Raw genomic sequence first — 15,542 nt, 5'->3', positions numbered from 1 at the left:
AGAGTTCTGTGTGTGTGAGTTGGCATGCTTTTTCTAATTTCGAGGTCGTGGCCTATGACCCTAAAATTTTCCCCAAGTTAACAACTTGTCCCCAATTTCTATTTTGCAAATCTGGTCCAAGGATCAGAGAGAAAGAAAACTCCTTCTTATGGTGACAGGTGCGGGTCTGTAGCAAGAAGAGCCAGGAGTCTGTTGTCATGGGTCTGGGCGTGTGCGTGTACATGCGTGTAGCATGTCTGTGCATGTGTGGCGTGTTGGTGGTGTGCAGCGTGTTTGTGGTGAGGGATGCACATGTGTGTGGTGTGTTCATGGAGCGTGTGCACCCATCTGAGGACAGGGCTGTGAGCCCCCCAGGAGGTTCTTTTGCTGAGCCTGCTCTTCTCTGGCCACTGAGCCCCAGATGCTGCAGTTTCAAGGGGGTGCTACCCCAGGCCACCACGGAAGGAAACGCCCTGCTGGCAAAGCAGCAGAGGTGGCTGCCACGGCAGTGGGCCCCAGCCTTTTGTGAATAAAATGCACTGGTTAAGTGGCTTCCGGCAGCTTCTGCACCCAGTGGAAAGCAAAACAAAAATCCAGGGCTGCCACAGATTTAATCAAGATAGAGGCCAGGAAAAGGCCTCTGTTCCAGTCCGTCCGGTGACCGGGTCCCCACAGCAGCCTTTGCTCTGCTTTCCACGCTCGGTGTGGTGAAAGCATCCAATGGGATGTTGCTTAACTGTGGTGTTTCTGAAAACTCTCTTTGATTCGTAAACCTGTGCTGCTGCAGGAGATGTTGGAGGTGACAAAGCTGGTGTCACGTACACGTTTGCTCTTTCTCTGCAAAGTAGAAGCCTGAAACAGGAAGTGATTCGGGGGCAGAAAGGCTAAGACTGGTGCAAAGTAGAGTTGAGCTTTTTGTTGGGACCAGGACATGTGCTGCAGTCACCAGGTCCAGTGCCTTTACCTCAGAGGTTGGAATCTCAAAGTACAGACTGACCCTACCCTCTGTCTCTGGGGCAACACAGTCCAGCAGAACTGTCCTGCAGTTATTGGAGTGTGGTTTGGGTCTCTGTTCTTGCTGTGCAGCCTTTAGCAAGTTGCTTAACTTCTCTGAATTATCACTAATCTATTTGTAATACCATGACTGTTTTGAGTATTCCATGAGACAAGTGTGAAAGAACCCTGTAATGGTCTGTAAAATGCTACTCAGACTTGTTATTCCCAGGGTATTCAGTATAGGGAAAAATAACAGTGACCAGGACTTACTGGGGGCTCTCTGTGCTGAGGACGGTTGTAACTTGTATAATCCTCTCTAACTCTTTTATAGGAGAAGGCCTGGAGTTGGAGTCATTTGTTCAAGGTTACCACGTTGGTAAGTAATGGCGCTGGGGTGTGACCGTGGCTGTCTGGCCTCGCAGCCTGCCCTCTTCATCACTTCACTGAGGAGGAGTTAAAGCCAGTGGCTGTGGCCGGGGTGGGTCTCAGCTCCGCAGCAGCGAGAGCCCCTGCCTTTTCAAGTCAGAACACACACCTTTTCCCATTTGCTCTGTAAATATCTCTCGTGATTATCAGGTCAGATTTTTAAAAAAAATTTGTCTTTAAAATTTTTCTATTTTTAGTTGTAGGGGTACACAGTACCTTTATTTATTTATGTGATGCCGAGGATCGAACTCGGTGCCTCATGCATGTGAGGCAAGCGCTCTACCACTGAGCCACCACTCCAGCCCGGCAGGTCAGATTTTTATTCTAAATAACTGTGATTCGGGAGGGAGGGTGAGGTTTCCACCTTGCTGTCATCTGTATCAGTAGTAATAGGTAATGGTTGTGCATTTTTCCTGCGTGTAGCCCCCGTGCTGAACGCTGTGCTGGAACTGGGCCTTGCAGCAGCCTACAAAGTTGAGGTTGGAATAAGGAACGTCCCTTGCCCAAGGCCACTGTGTTAGGAAGGGGTGGAGACTATGCTCTCATCCGCTGTGGGCCTGTCACCCTGAGGGGCTTTCGTGGAAGACCACCCACTCTTGGAGCTTGGTGCCCTCTGCCTGACGGGCACGTCTGGCTTCTGCCTCCTGTTCTGGCCTCCTGGTCTCCTCACTGCCCTCGTCTGGCCTGTTGGCCTCTGCGGGGCTTCACCCTTCATTGGAGACCCTTGGCCGAAAGCCGCCCAGCACTCTGCTCAGGCTTGTGACTAGGATTTCAGTGGAGCTGGTCATACTGTAGAATGCACGAATCCCAGCCGTACAGCCTGATGAATTCTTAGGATGTGACACCCCTCTAGCCAGCCCCCACCCGGCACGTCCCGCACGCCCCTGTCCCTTTGCAGTTAGTACTGCTTGAGAGAGAACCGTGGTTCTGACTTTCATCATCACAGATCATTGTTTCTGATGTATTCAGATCCGAACGTACCTGCTCAACAAAAACAAGACCAAGTAGGCGTAACAACAGCACGTTAACTAGCGCGGGGACCCCGTTGTTCACGGTCTGCTGTGGCCTCTGTTCATCTGTTCCCTCTGTTATTTGAGAGTGTGAGCATCTTGTGCCATCTCATATTTATAGACTTTAATTATCACACAACATGCCCCTAAATCCAAGCCAGCTCTTTCACATGGTGCTCAACCCAAGAAACCAAATCCTGCTGGAGAAAGAACCAGCTGCATTGGACCTCATGAGAGATGGTTCTCTGTCTCCAATGTGAGGCCTTATTGTAGGACTTTCAGGAGGAATTTGGACTCTTTAATTTTCATATTTAGACACTAATCCCTGAACAAGATGCAGTTTTAATGCAGACAGAACTCAAGTGGGGGTAAGTGGTTCTGTTGGATTTGGTGACTTGGAACACTTTTGGCAAATGGTGGACTAAGCTGATTTGCATGAGTCCTTCCTGGTATGAATGGGAATATAAGAATTCTATCCAGGGGAGTTCAAGAAAAAGGAAAAGCCACCAGTGCCAAAAATGAAGAGAGAAATGGAAGCCCAGTGGTTGCATGTAGGCCAAAGCTGTGACCATTCCGGGGTCTTTTGCACCTAGGTAGAGGCCCATGAGTTTGGAGGCTAAGGTATGAGTGCCCAGTGGGTCTAGAAATGAGGTCTGGGCTCAAGGAATAGTTGAATGCACTGGAGCCCTGAAGCTCTGACCTCTCATGATAAGATTCTACAAAAATTCCACTACCTGGAAATTTACCTTGAGTTGAAAATGTCAGCAATAAGAATTTGAAAATCTGGCACTATACTGTATGCAGTTGTGAAATACATGTGTATGTGTACATATGTGTGCGTGTGTGTGTGAGAGAGAGAGAGAGAGCACGCGCGCGCCAACCCTCACTGAGTACCCCACCACTGAACTAAATCCACAGCCCTTTTTATTTTACTTTGAGACGGCCTCAATAAGTTATCTAGGCTGACCTTAAACGTATGATCCTTGAGATTCACTGAGATTACAAGGCGTGCATCACCACACCTGGTGTGGAACGTATATTTCTATTACCTATGAGATATGAGATCCTTCTACCTGAACAGTTAGCATAGTAAGTGGTCTGATACTATGGAATCCTCTCATACAAACACACAATCACTCCATAGGTATATTTTAACAATCCATACCTAATGGAACTCCCACAGGAAGAACTAACTTTTCTGAAAATGAATCGCCACAATTAAAAACTAAAAACTAGTCAGGAAACAGAGCATTCCAAAAAAGAGACTATAAAATAGTATATTTAAAATAATTAAGAAAAAACAGTGAGCGGGGTGTGTTGGTACATGCCTGTAATCCTAGCTACTTGGGAAACTGAGGCAGGAGGATCACAGTTTGAGACCAGCCTTGGCATTTATTGAGACCCTGTCTTTTTATTTATTTATTTTTTTAAATTTATTTTTATTGTAAACAAATGGGATACATGTTGTTTCTGTTTGTACATGGAGTAACAGCATACCATTTGCATAATCATACATTTACATAGGGTAATGATGTTTGATTCATTCTGTTATTTTTTTCCTCCCCCCAACCCTCTTTTCCCTCTATACAGTCCCTCCTTCCTCCATTCTTGCCCCCCTCCCACCCCCCATTATGTGTCATCATCCGCTTATCAGCGAGATCATTCGTCCTTTGGTTTTTTGAGATTGGCTTATCTCATTCAGCATGATATTCTCCAATTTCATCCATTTGCCTGCAAATGCCATAATTTTATTATTCTTTATAGCTGAGTAATATTCCTTTGTGTGTGTGTGTGTGTGTGTGTGTGTGTGTGTGTGTGTGTGTGTATATATATATATATATACACACCACAGTTTCTTTATCCATTCATCAATTGAAGGACATCTAGATTGGTTCCACAATCTGGCTATTGTGAATTGAGCAGCTTTGAACATTGATGTGACTGTATCTCTGTAGTATGCTGATTTTAAGTCCTTTGGGTATAGGCCAAGGAGTGGGATAGCTGGGTCAAATGGTGGTTCCATTCCAAGCTTTCTGAGGAATCTCCATACTGCTTTCCAGAGTGGCTGCACTAATTTGCAACCCCACCAGCAATGTATGAGTGTATCTTTTTCCCCACATCCTCCCCAACACCTATTGTTGCTCGTGTTCTTGATAATCACCATTCTAATTGGGGTGAGATGGAATCTTAGTGTAGTTTTGATTTGCATTTCTCTTATTACTAAAGATGTTGAACATTTTTCATATGTTTGTTGATTGCTTATAGATCTTCTGTGAAGCATCTGTTCATATCCTTAGCCCATTTGTTGATTGGGTTATTTGTATTCTTGGTGTAGAGTTTTTTGAGTTCTTTATATATTCTGGAAATTAATGCTCTATCTGAAGTATGAGTGGCAAAGATATTCTCCCACTCTGTAGGCTCTCTCTTCACATTGCTGATAGTTTCCTTTGCTGAGAGAAAGCTTTTTAGTTTGAATCTATCCCAGTTGTTGATTCTTGCTTTTATTTCTTGTGCTATGGGAGTCCTGTTAAGGAATCTGATCCTAAGCCAACAAGTTGAAGATTTGGACCTACTTTTTTTTCTATAAGATGCAGGGTCTCTGGTCTGATTTCAAGGTCCTTGATCCATTGTGAGTTGATTTTTGTGTAGGGTGAGAGATAGGGGTTTAGTTTCATTCTGTTGCATATGGATTTCCAGTTTTCCCAGCACCATTTGTTGAAGAGGCTCTTTTCTCCATTGCATATTTTTGGCACCTTTGTCTAGTATGAGAAAATTGTATTTATTTGGGTTTGTGTCCGTGTCCTCTATTCTGTACCATTGATCTACCTGTCTATTTTGGTGCCAATACCATGCTGTTTTTGTTACTATTGCTTTATAGTATAGTTGAAGTTCTGGTATTGCGATACCCCCCGTTTCATTCTTCCTGCTAAGGATTGCTTTAGCTATTCTGGGTTTCTTATTCTTCCAGATGAATTTCATGACTGCTTGCTCTATTTCTGTAAGGTACATCATTGGGATTTTAATTGGAATTGCATTGAATCTGTAAAGCACTTTTGGTAGTATGGTCATTTTGACAATATTAATTCTGCCTATCCAAGAACATGGGAGATCTTTCCATCTTCTAGGGTCTTCCTCAATTTCTTTCTTCAATGTTTTGTAGTTTTCATGTAGAGATCTTTTACCTCATTGGTTAGATTGATTCCCAAGTATTTTATTTTTTTTGAGGCTATTGAAAATGGAGTTGCTTTCCTTATTTCACTTTCAGGTGTTTTGTCGCTTGTGTATAAAAATGCTTTAGATTTATGCGTGTTGATTTTATAGCTTGCTATTTTGCTGAATTCATTGATGAGGTCTAGAAGTTTTCTGGAGGAGTTTTTTGGATCCTCTAAATATAGAATCATGTCATCAGCAAATAGTGACAGCTTAAGTTCCTCTTTTCCTATTTGTATCCCTTTAATTTCTTTAGTCTACCTAATTGCTCTAGCTAGAGTTTCAAGGACAGTGTTGAATAGAAGTGGTGAAAGAGGACTCCCTGTCTTGTTCCTGTTTTTAAAGGGAATGGTTTCAGTTTTTCTCCATTAAGAATGATGTTGGCCATGGGCTTAGCATAAATAGCCTTTACAATGTTGAAGTATGTTCCTACTATCCCTATTTTTTCTGGTGTTTTGAGCATGAAGGGTTGTCGTATTTTGTTGAATGCTTTTTCTGCGTCAGTTGAAATAACCATATGATTCTTATCCTTAAGTCTATTGACATGATGGATTACGTTTATTGATTCACGAATGTTAAACCATCCTTGCATTCCAGGGATGAATCCTACTTGATCGTGGTGCACGATTTTCTTAATATGTTTTTGGGTATGGTTTGCCAATATTTTGTTAAGGATCTTTGCATCTATATTCATCAAGGATATTGGTCTAAAATTTTCTTTCCTTGATGTGTCTTTTCCTGGTTTTGGTATTAGGGTGATATTAGCTTCATAGAATGAGTTTGGTAGGGTACCCTCCTTTTCTATTTCCTGGAATACTTTGAGAAGTATTGGAATGAGTTCTTTGAAGGTCTTGTAGAGAAACCCTGTCTTAAAAAAAATTTAAAAAATAAAAAGGACTGGGGATGTAGCTCAGTGGTAGAGTACTTGCCTTGTCTATATGAGACCCTGGGGTTCAATCCCCAGCAACACCAAAATATAAAAAAGGAATAATGATATCAAAGAGGTAAAGAATTATGAATAAGGAATATTAGAAAAGGAACCAAACTGAAGTGAGAAATAATATGATTAAACTCTAACCAAAGGGTAAATGAAAGACTAGATGTAGCTAAAGAGAGAATTAGTAAACTGGAAGGTAATATTGTTAACTTTTATTAAATATATAGTATGTGCCAGATACTTTACTCAATCTTCATACTTTACACAATCCTCAGAACAAAATTATGAGGAGGTATTATTATCATCTATATTTTATAGATGAGGAAACTATGGCACTTGCCCAAGATAAGGGATAGAGCTGGAATTCGACCCTGGACTATTTAGTATAGCCTTGAGTCTGCACTTGCAATTACTAACACCATGAGAAATCAGCAGGAATAAATGGTAAATAATGAAGAGATAGAAATGCGAAAGGATAGAAAAAAAAAGGCATAGAGGGTGCTACTTAAGTCTGCGTACAGGGGCTGACAGAGAGGTGGTATTAGAAAACACAGGGTGAGATGGCCTTTGAGATTTCTTCCTGTCCTCGGGTTTTAAGAATTTGTAACCAGGGGGCTGCAGTTGTGGCTCATTGGTACAGCACCTGCCTGGCACGTGTGAGGCACTGGGTTTAATCCTCAGCACCACATAAAAATAAGTGAAATAAAGGTATCATGTCTATCTAACTAAACATATTAAAATATTAAACTAAAAAATATTTAAAGAAAAGAATTTGTAACCAGGTCAGCATCAAAGGCAACATACTCAGCAAAGGGTGGTATAGCCTCAGTTTCTGCAGTACTATGCATTGATATGTTGGTAAGTATTCAAAGCAGCCTCTCTGGGGAAAGGGAGAAAGTCCTGATCTGTAGCATTTGCTGATTCCTCTGGTGTAAATACTTGTACCGTGTGATGTTGCTGAACTTGGAGTTGGCAAGAATGAGCAGGCAAGTCTCTTGAGCCAGTGTGAGCTCACGTCACTGACTCTGGCAGACATTGAGTTTTAAACTCTGATGTCTGGATTGTGCATCCAGGGTTGGAATTTTCAGAAAGTCATAATGTCATGTGTGATTCACAGGGACTAGAAGAGACAATGGGACAAGAGTGGAGGAGTACTGCCCTCCTTTTTTCCCTTGTATTAAAAACAAACAAAGTTTTGTGAATGTGGGCAGAGCAACTGGCATATTCCTCTTGATATAGCTGAGTGTGAAAATCAGAACAAACTCTTTGAAGAGCAACTTGGCACTACCTACCAACATTTTAAGTGCACATACCCTCTGACCCTGCAGTCCTCCTTGAAGGATCTTATAATATTATAAGATTTTTCTTATAGTTACTATGTATATGAAGGTGCACGTAATGTTTATTCATTGCAGCGTGGTTTGTAATAGTGAGACTCTGGAAGCAACTTAAATATACATCAATAGAGAATTGACGAAATGTATATCATTAAGGTAGAATGCTGTACGGTTTGTAGTAGTGTCAATTAAGTAAAGAAGGAATGTTTCCAGAATATGCACTTAAGCTAAAAAAAAATAATAATAATAAGTCAACACATAGCTGGGCATGGTGGCACACTCCTATATTCCCAGTGACTTGGAAGGCTAAGGCAGGAGGATTGCAAGTTTGAGGCTAGCCTCAGCAAATTAGTGGGCCCTAAGCAACTTAGTGAGACCCTTACTCAAAATTAAAAAAAATAAAATGTGCTCAGTGATAAAGCACCTCTGGGTTCAATTCCTAGTACCAAAAAAAAAAAAAAAAAAAAGTCAATGTGTAGACAAGGATGTGTGGTCTGCTATCATATGTACAGAAAAGGGGGGCTTATCAGTGCTTTTACATGCCAGCCACACACAGACGCGTTCACAGGGTTGAGCATGCCTGACTGTTGATGACTTCCTGGGGAAAGGCTAGGGATTGTGGGACTGCGATGGACAGACGTCTCCTGACTCTGCCTCCTTGTATTTTATTTCCCAGTATTGGGGATTGAACCCAGAGCTTTTGCACATTTTGTTTTTGAATTTTTAAATAAAAGCATATTGTACTTTTTGCATTAATCAATAGGTTAAAATTTCTTGGTGGGGGGCTTCAACATAAAGCCCTTCCATCTTTAAGGGGGGTTAGCAGGGCTTCGTGGTTTAGCCTCTAACCCACAATGGGAACCTGCATCCAGGGAGCTGGTGCCAAGCTCCAGGTGCCTCCCTGTCCTATCTGGCTTCGGCCTCACTCGCCCGTAGTGCTGAAGGTCTTCATTGCCCGGCTGATGGGTGATAACGGTGAATTTCATTTTCAAGAAGACGGGAGGAGAGTCGTTGTGCAAGGTCCTGGGATGTGAGGAGGTGGAGTTCCAGGCTGTCTTAGGGGAGTTTCAGAAGCAAAGGAGATGCAGCTGCCGTTAGCAGTCCGAGGTATCCGGAAGGCATCTCAAGCCTCCCTGCCTCCTGCCACTAATCCTGGCCCTTCCCCTGGAATCACATGCGAGTATTTCATCACTGTCAATTGTTCCAACTGTAAGATTCTTTGCTCTGGAAAGTTGGAGCTGTTTCTGGGGCAAATGAATCTCCGCTATGTTTAGAAAACAAGAGGCAAGGAGAATTTGTCCTGCGGTGTCCTTTTCTGACTTGGTTTATCTTCCCAATTTTCCAGTTGAGGATGCATCATCAAAGTTCCCAGAGATACTAACTTCTGTTCACTGAACAAGAATGACCTTTAGGGCTTCTCTGAGCAAATGGATGTTCCCAGAAGAGCTTGTGTTGTTGCTGCTGTTGTCCATGGTAGGCCACAGGCCCAGCCACCACCAGGTGTTTCCTAGAACCGCACACAGGCCTCCTCCTGCCCTCTCTCTTGTTGTCATTTGGACATAAACTCAGTAAGTGGGTTATTTGTCTTGATGGGCTATTTTTACGATGCTGCTGTAGTTTGAGCAACGGTAATCCAAGTGGGCAAGAAAATGGGAAAGACACGAATCAGCATGACAGAAGCTGACCCGTCCGTTACTCCTGTCATGTCATCTGTAACAATCCCTTGAAGTTCTCAAAAGTGAGGGTCGTGTGACCTTGGTGCTTTGCTGGTCTCCACGCAGTTATTTTGTGCTGTTAAGTATCATGGCCCACTCTGCCACATGAATGCAGTGGTTTTAATTTACTGGAAGGTGAATGTGAATCTACAGTGTTATCTGACTCCCCCAAATTCTGTCTTTGGTGTCTGAGTCACGATGGGGAGTATGCCCTGGGAGACCTTCCCTGGCGCCCCATCCCACGCTTGTGTTTCACGGTGTGGCTTGTAATTAGAGCGATTGTCTTCCTGGCTGTGCACCATGGCAGCCACGTGTGGCCATCTCCACATCAGACAGCCGGGACCTGGAAGGCTGGTGGGGCTCATCTGGCTTCATCTGTGTAGCCAGCGTGCAGCATGTCACAGGCCTGCAGGTGTCAGGAGTCGGGATTCTTTCCACCTCCAAACAGAACCCCAACTCGACTGTCTTCTCTAGAAGAGGAATATGTTGGCTTATTTAATTGAAAAAAAAAAAAAATCTAGAGATGGAATTTAAGGCATGGAAAACCCAAGGCTTAAACAGTATTGCCAAGTTTCACAGTTTTTCATCATCCCTCAGTGCTGCCCTCGTTTCCTTTTGAGACTGTGGTATAAGATGATGGTTAGCAGTTCCAGCAGGAGGTAAAGAAGACCACTTTCCCAGTAGTTCAACAAAAGTCTCAGAGTGGAGTCTCACTGTTTTTGATTGGTCTTTTTAGGGTAACTGTGCACATCCCTGAACCCACCCCTGTGGTGAGATGGATGCGGTTCTCTGATTGGCCTTCTTGAATCAAATGCCCACCCCTTGAAGAAGCTAGGCTGGGGTCTGCACCTCCTAGGGCACAAGAACTAAGAATGAGGGCAGGCGGGCGTTCCCCGAGCAAGTCCGGGAACCATTTGTGAATGGTGGGTAGGCAAAAGCAAAGGGTGTCCAATATAGTAGGTTTTTAATCAGTGTTTACTCAATGAATGAATTAACAGATGAATGAGCAAACGGGAGCTTGCTGCTGATTCTGCGAGCTGGCTACACAATACTCGGAATTGGGTTTTAACAGATGGAGCCCTTGCAGAGAGGAGAGATAGAAGGCAGTCCTGAAATCAAGCCATTAAATTAGCTGAAATATTTAGGAAGAAGCAGGAGGAAGAGATATGTAGCTGATTCCAGCTGTCTGAAGGGCGTTCACGGAGAAGAAACGTTTGCCAGATTCCTACTTCATGTCAGAGGTGCCGGGCTAGAAACTTTAATATTATCACTCCACTTTTATTCTTATTAGACAGTTCAATTCATGTTGATTGTAGAAAATCCAAAAATGTACAAGAAAGAAAAAAATGAAAATGTTACCACCTAGGGCTAATTGCTATTAATATTTTGATATGTAGACTTCCAGTCTTCTCTATTTATAGTTGCATTTTAAGACATTCTTAGTTAATGTTGATACTTGTGTTTGTCAGAGGAAAAAGACAGGGCTCAGGGAATTTAGGAATTCACCTGAGGTACAAGACCTAGGCACTGAGAGGGTTAGAATTCAGTCAGGTCTGCCAGGCTCAGACACACTGGCTCTTTTCTGGGTCTTGATCTAACTGCTGCATAGCCAGGAGACTACTAAATATTCGGGTTTCACTAGAGTTCTAGTCTGAGAATCTTGATTTTATCACTGCTTGTGTGTCCACTCACTCACCTTGATTCATGTACTCAGGACATTTTATTGGGTGCTTTCTGGGTGCCAGGGACAGGCTAGTGAATGAAGCAGGCCTCTTCTGCCTATTGGTTGATGGACTTCCTTTATGGTAGCCATACAGGAAAGAGCTACCAACTTTCCCCAGAGACACTGAACAAAATTTCTGGGCTTCACTGTGATTGGACCATCTCAGGGCGTGCGTCTGTCCCTCAACCAATGATGGTGAGAGGGAAGATGGGGTAGCACTGATTGGTTTAGATCATTCAGCATCTACTGCCAGAATTGGAGATGAAGTCGTCCTGGCTGAGGGATACTGGTTGATGGGGAGGGGAGCAGATGTTGACAGGCAGTAACAACCTTTCGGTGGTGGTTGGATGTGCTAGGACCGGCCTACAAGGTAAGGTGTTTTCTCTTTTTGTGAGACACCCACCTTCTCAGTACACCAACGTGACATTTCTTGAATGCCAGACAATTCCATATATTTTCACGGTTAGTTCTCATGGCATCCCTGTCAAGTAGGTAATTATTTCCATTTGACAGGCGAGGAAACAAGTTTAGAGAGGTTAGGTTGCTCACCATCCCAGGAAGCTGCAGACATGGTTGTTGAGAAAATAGATTGTTCATAGAGATCCTGAACCATTGTCAACTAACAATGCTCAGAAGAGATGGTTGCATCAAATATTTTTATAAAAATGGCTCCTCTCTTCAGTTTGACTTTTCCGCCTGAGGCTGCCATTAGCTTTTAAAGCAATAGAGTAACTATTATGTAATTGTACACAATGCTTTTTTCCCTTGGGCCCAAGTTAGCTTGTGCCTTCAAAAAAACAGATTACCTTTTTTTTTTTTTTTTTTTTTTCTTTCAAAGAGTTTACATAAAGCTAGTCTGATTCTTAAATTAAAATGCTAAAATGAGGGCCAGCTGGGTTTTCTGGTTTTCTCCAGACTTTGCAGAGACATAAAATCCCACAGGGCAGATAGACGATTTGCTGAAAATTTGTGTGCTGGTGGCAAGAATGTGTTCCCACTGTGCTCTGCATGCAGCACGTGTGACCTGCACTTTGCTGCTGGCTGAGAGGGTGCTCTTCCGTTCACAGCCTCCTGACCTCACTTGCTTCTGTCCCAGCAAATACAATTTTACCCTGGAAGAGATTAAACAGAAATGAGGAAATCCAAATGATGGCTGGGACCAGTTGACAAATAAGGTTTTCAGCTCAGATGCTGTGCTTTTTGAGTTCTTGTGTCTGTTTTCCACTTTTTTCTCAGGTTATTACTAATAATAATTTACCTAGCCAAATTTTATTAAGTTGTCTGCTGTGCTTTGGGCCTTAGAGAGTTGATGAAGGTGTAATCTTCTTCACTAATAGCTCTAATGGCCCTCCTCTAACCAGATTTCACCTGTTTGTCCACATCAGTATAATTTTGGGGTTCTGATTTACCCCAGGCCTGGCAAATTTGTTCATCTGGACCTAGGAAATGTATGAAGTAAAAAAGTGAATAGCTGGACGCTATTCACAGGCCTGTAATCCCAGCTACTTGGGAGTCTGAGGCAGGAGGATCACAAATTCGAGGCCAGCCTCTGCAACTTAGTGAGACCATGTCTCAACAAATAAAAAGGACTGAGGACATAGTTCAGTGATACAGTACCCCTGGGTTCAATCCCCAGTAACCCCCTACCTGCAAAAAAAGATACCAAAAAGACCTAAGGGTTAAAAGCTGTCTTAAATGTCAGTTAAAGACTAGAAAGTCAGGGTTGATGGGCTCATTGTGACTCTCAAGTGTGACTGCAGCAAAATCTATCTTATCCTAATGCATGTAACCTCTGCTGCCATAGAAGGAACAAGATTCATAGACCCTGGGAGAGGCCATCGTGTGTGTGTGTGTGTGTGTGTGTGTGTGTGTGTGTGTGTGTGTGTGTGTGAGGGGGGGGGTGGGTATCTTGCTTCATTCTTTATGACGGTGGTTTCCAAACTTGTCTGCAGATTAAGATCACTTAGTGATGTTTTAAAATTCCCAAGACCACACACTTGATGAATTAATTCACAAAATTCTGGGAGTGTGGAGGATACAAGCCTTAGTTGTCTTTAAGCTCTTCAGCTGATTCATGATTCAGGAGCCACTGTTGCTTGAGAATTATAATAATATCATCATCATTTTTTGAAGAGTGGGATAATGGTAATGGAGGCAGCCATAGCCACTGTACTGGCTGCTACCTCTGTGCTCGGAAGTCAGGAGAGTTTTATAAATACTCTTAGTTCTAGCCTTTACTGTGCTCTGTAGGTAGGTGGAGAAGAAAGGAAGGGGCTATACCTTTCAAACTCATGGCAGCACAGAGTTGGCTGGCCCAGACTGTCAGGTAACGTCCAGAAAGATGAGGTTGCTGAGCGTATCCTGCTGACCCCAGAGGCACTACTATGATCATCCTTAGGCTGAGATTTAAGGGTTCTTTGTTCCCATAGCATAACCTGTCCCATCCTGATGGATACAACCATCCATTTAATAACCACAGCAGATTCAGGAGTCAGCATTCAAAAGCACATTTTGTGAAGTTATAAATTGAGGGTGAGTTTATTTTGCTTTGTGGCTTGGAAAGAGAAAAGAGTATAGTAGACCAGGCTATTAATCTTGGGTTGGTGGATTCAGCCATCAAAACCACGGTGTATGTGTCTCAGAGAATCAGTTTAAATAAATTAATAAAATATTACCTGTACTTTTGTAGCACTTCTCTCGACTGAGTACCATGCTATGCAACCCTCACAGCATTGCTACAATGTTCGGTACCCCAGAAGGATTGCAGAGTAAATAGGACTGCAACAAGTTACCATGAGGCAGGAAGAGAAACTAAGTTATATTGAAATGCTTATTCAGCTGCATGGAGGTCTCTGACCGGTGCTACCACGTGTAGGTATGAGTTTGGCAGGAAGCCAGGAGTGCCAGGAAAGGTGTTTCTAGCAGAACAACAGCGTGGGCAAAGACACACCAGCAGGAAATCATACTTACCGGAACTCTGTAAGCAGTTTAAGATCACTACCAAGTGAGTCCATTCCCCACTGCTTTGGGTGACTTGGGAACCTATATAATGTGCATTTCCATGTGATTTTTTTTTCCCCTCATGTGGCACACATATCTTCTCACAATTCTTTTTTAGTGATGGAAGAGAGTTGTGTGTAATGAGGACTAAATAAGGGTAGTAATTTAATTGTCCCCCTTTTACCCTGAGAAACCACCTGGATACCACGCTGAACGTTGCATATTGCTTACTAGTAGAGTTTTCACCATTGATACCTCAGTGACCCAGACGGACCTTTGGAAATGAACTCAGTGGTTTTCTGATGGTGGTGTGGATGTGAACTCCTTGACCTTCACTCTGGGCCCAGGGTCCAGGCCTGGGGATTGACTGTGCTCCTGCAAACCCCCCTGGGCTCGTGAAGACAGTGCTTAACCACCTGGGCCCCCTGGTTTCGTATGGGTAAAAAATTGAATTGAAGGTGAGTTCCGAGATTCCTTCTACTCTTAAAATTAGGTGATTCATTCACAAATTCTGACACAGGTACTCATATATACAAATGGCCTGTTGCATAAAAATGTTAAATCAATACTGAAATGGGCACAGTAGACATTCTCTACAGTCCATGGGTTGAGCAGTAGCAGACCCTGGGAAAGGCGACCCTTTCCCCCTTATCCTCCTTCATGCATGCATTGCTCCTGGGGACAGGGCTGCCTTCTCATTAAACCTGTGCACTGCCATGAAGTCGGTTCCAGAACTTGAGCGAGGAAGCCAGCTAAACCAGTTCAACTTCTTATCTGGAACATTCTGCAGCCGCTACTGCCTTTTTGCAAATCTTACGCAATATCTTTGCTTCTCTCACTTCAAAAAGTCATTGTGAGAACCTCAGCTCTTCACACTTTCAGCTCATGTTGGACTTACCGGCATTGTTCTGTCTGAAGCTTTCAAATACTAGGTCACAGCGCTGGTGACTTTATCAACTAGGCTACTTTTGAGGAATGTTGCTTATCTGATTCTCTAGTTGCAGGGCTGTAGCCATATTGGGATTCAGAGTAGGGTTAAAATCCCAGGACTGGCTAACTCAGGACAGTGGACAGATGCCATCTCCTTACCTGACCGCAGCTGTGTACTGAGTGCACGCCCCATGTCAGATACGGCACCAGCCTCTGCCTGCCCTGGGGAACAGAGTGGTGGCAAAACAGCGTGGCCTTTGTCCTGGAGGAGCTCCTAGT

At 43.4% G+C, this 15,542-nt stretch overlaps 1 protein-coding gene across 5 annotated transcripts in view; it reads left to right on the top strand.

The window, feature by feature from the left end:
* The window catches only part of CYRIB (CYFIP related Rac1 interactor B), a 137,913-nt gene that overhangs the window by 31,566 nt on the left and 90,805 nt on the right, over positions 1-15,542 (top strand). For all 5 annotated transcript variants that reach the window (XM_079112418.1, XM_079112414.1, XM_079112412.1 and 2 more), the window contains exon 2: positions 1,307-1,351. Coding sequence is in view for 2 of the 5 variants with exons in the window: in XM_079112414.1 (XP_078968540.1) it covers positions 1,307-1,351 (45 nt within the window). In the remaining 3 variants the exon portion in view is untranslated. The remainder of the gene's footprint in view (positions 1-1,306; positions 1,352-15,542) is intronic.

This window comes from Sciurus vulgaris, assembly GCF_902686455.1.
Source record: "Sciurus vulgaris genome assembly, chromosome: 1".
In the NCBI taxonomy this organism is placed as follows: domain Eukaryota; kingdom Metazoa; phylum Chordata; class Mammalia; order Rodentia; family Sciuridae; genus Sciurus; species Sciurus vulgaris.
Note: the sequence above shows the minus strand (reverse complement) of the source record. Positions and strands in the feature narration are given on the sequence as shown.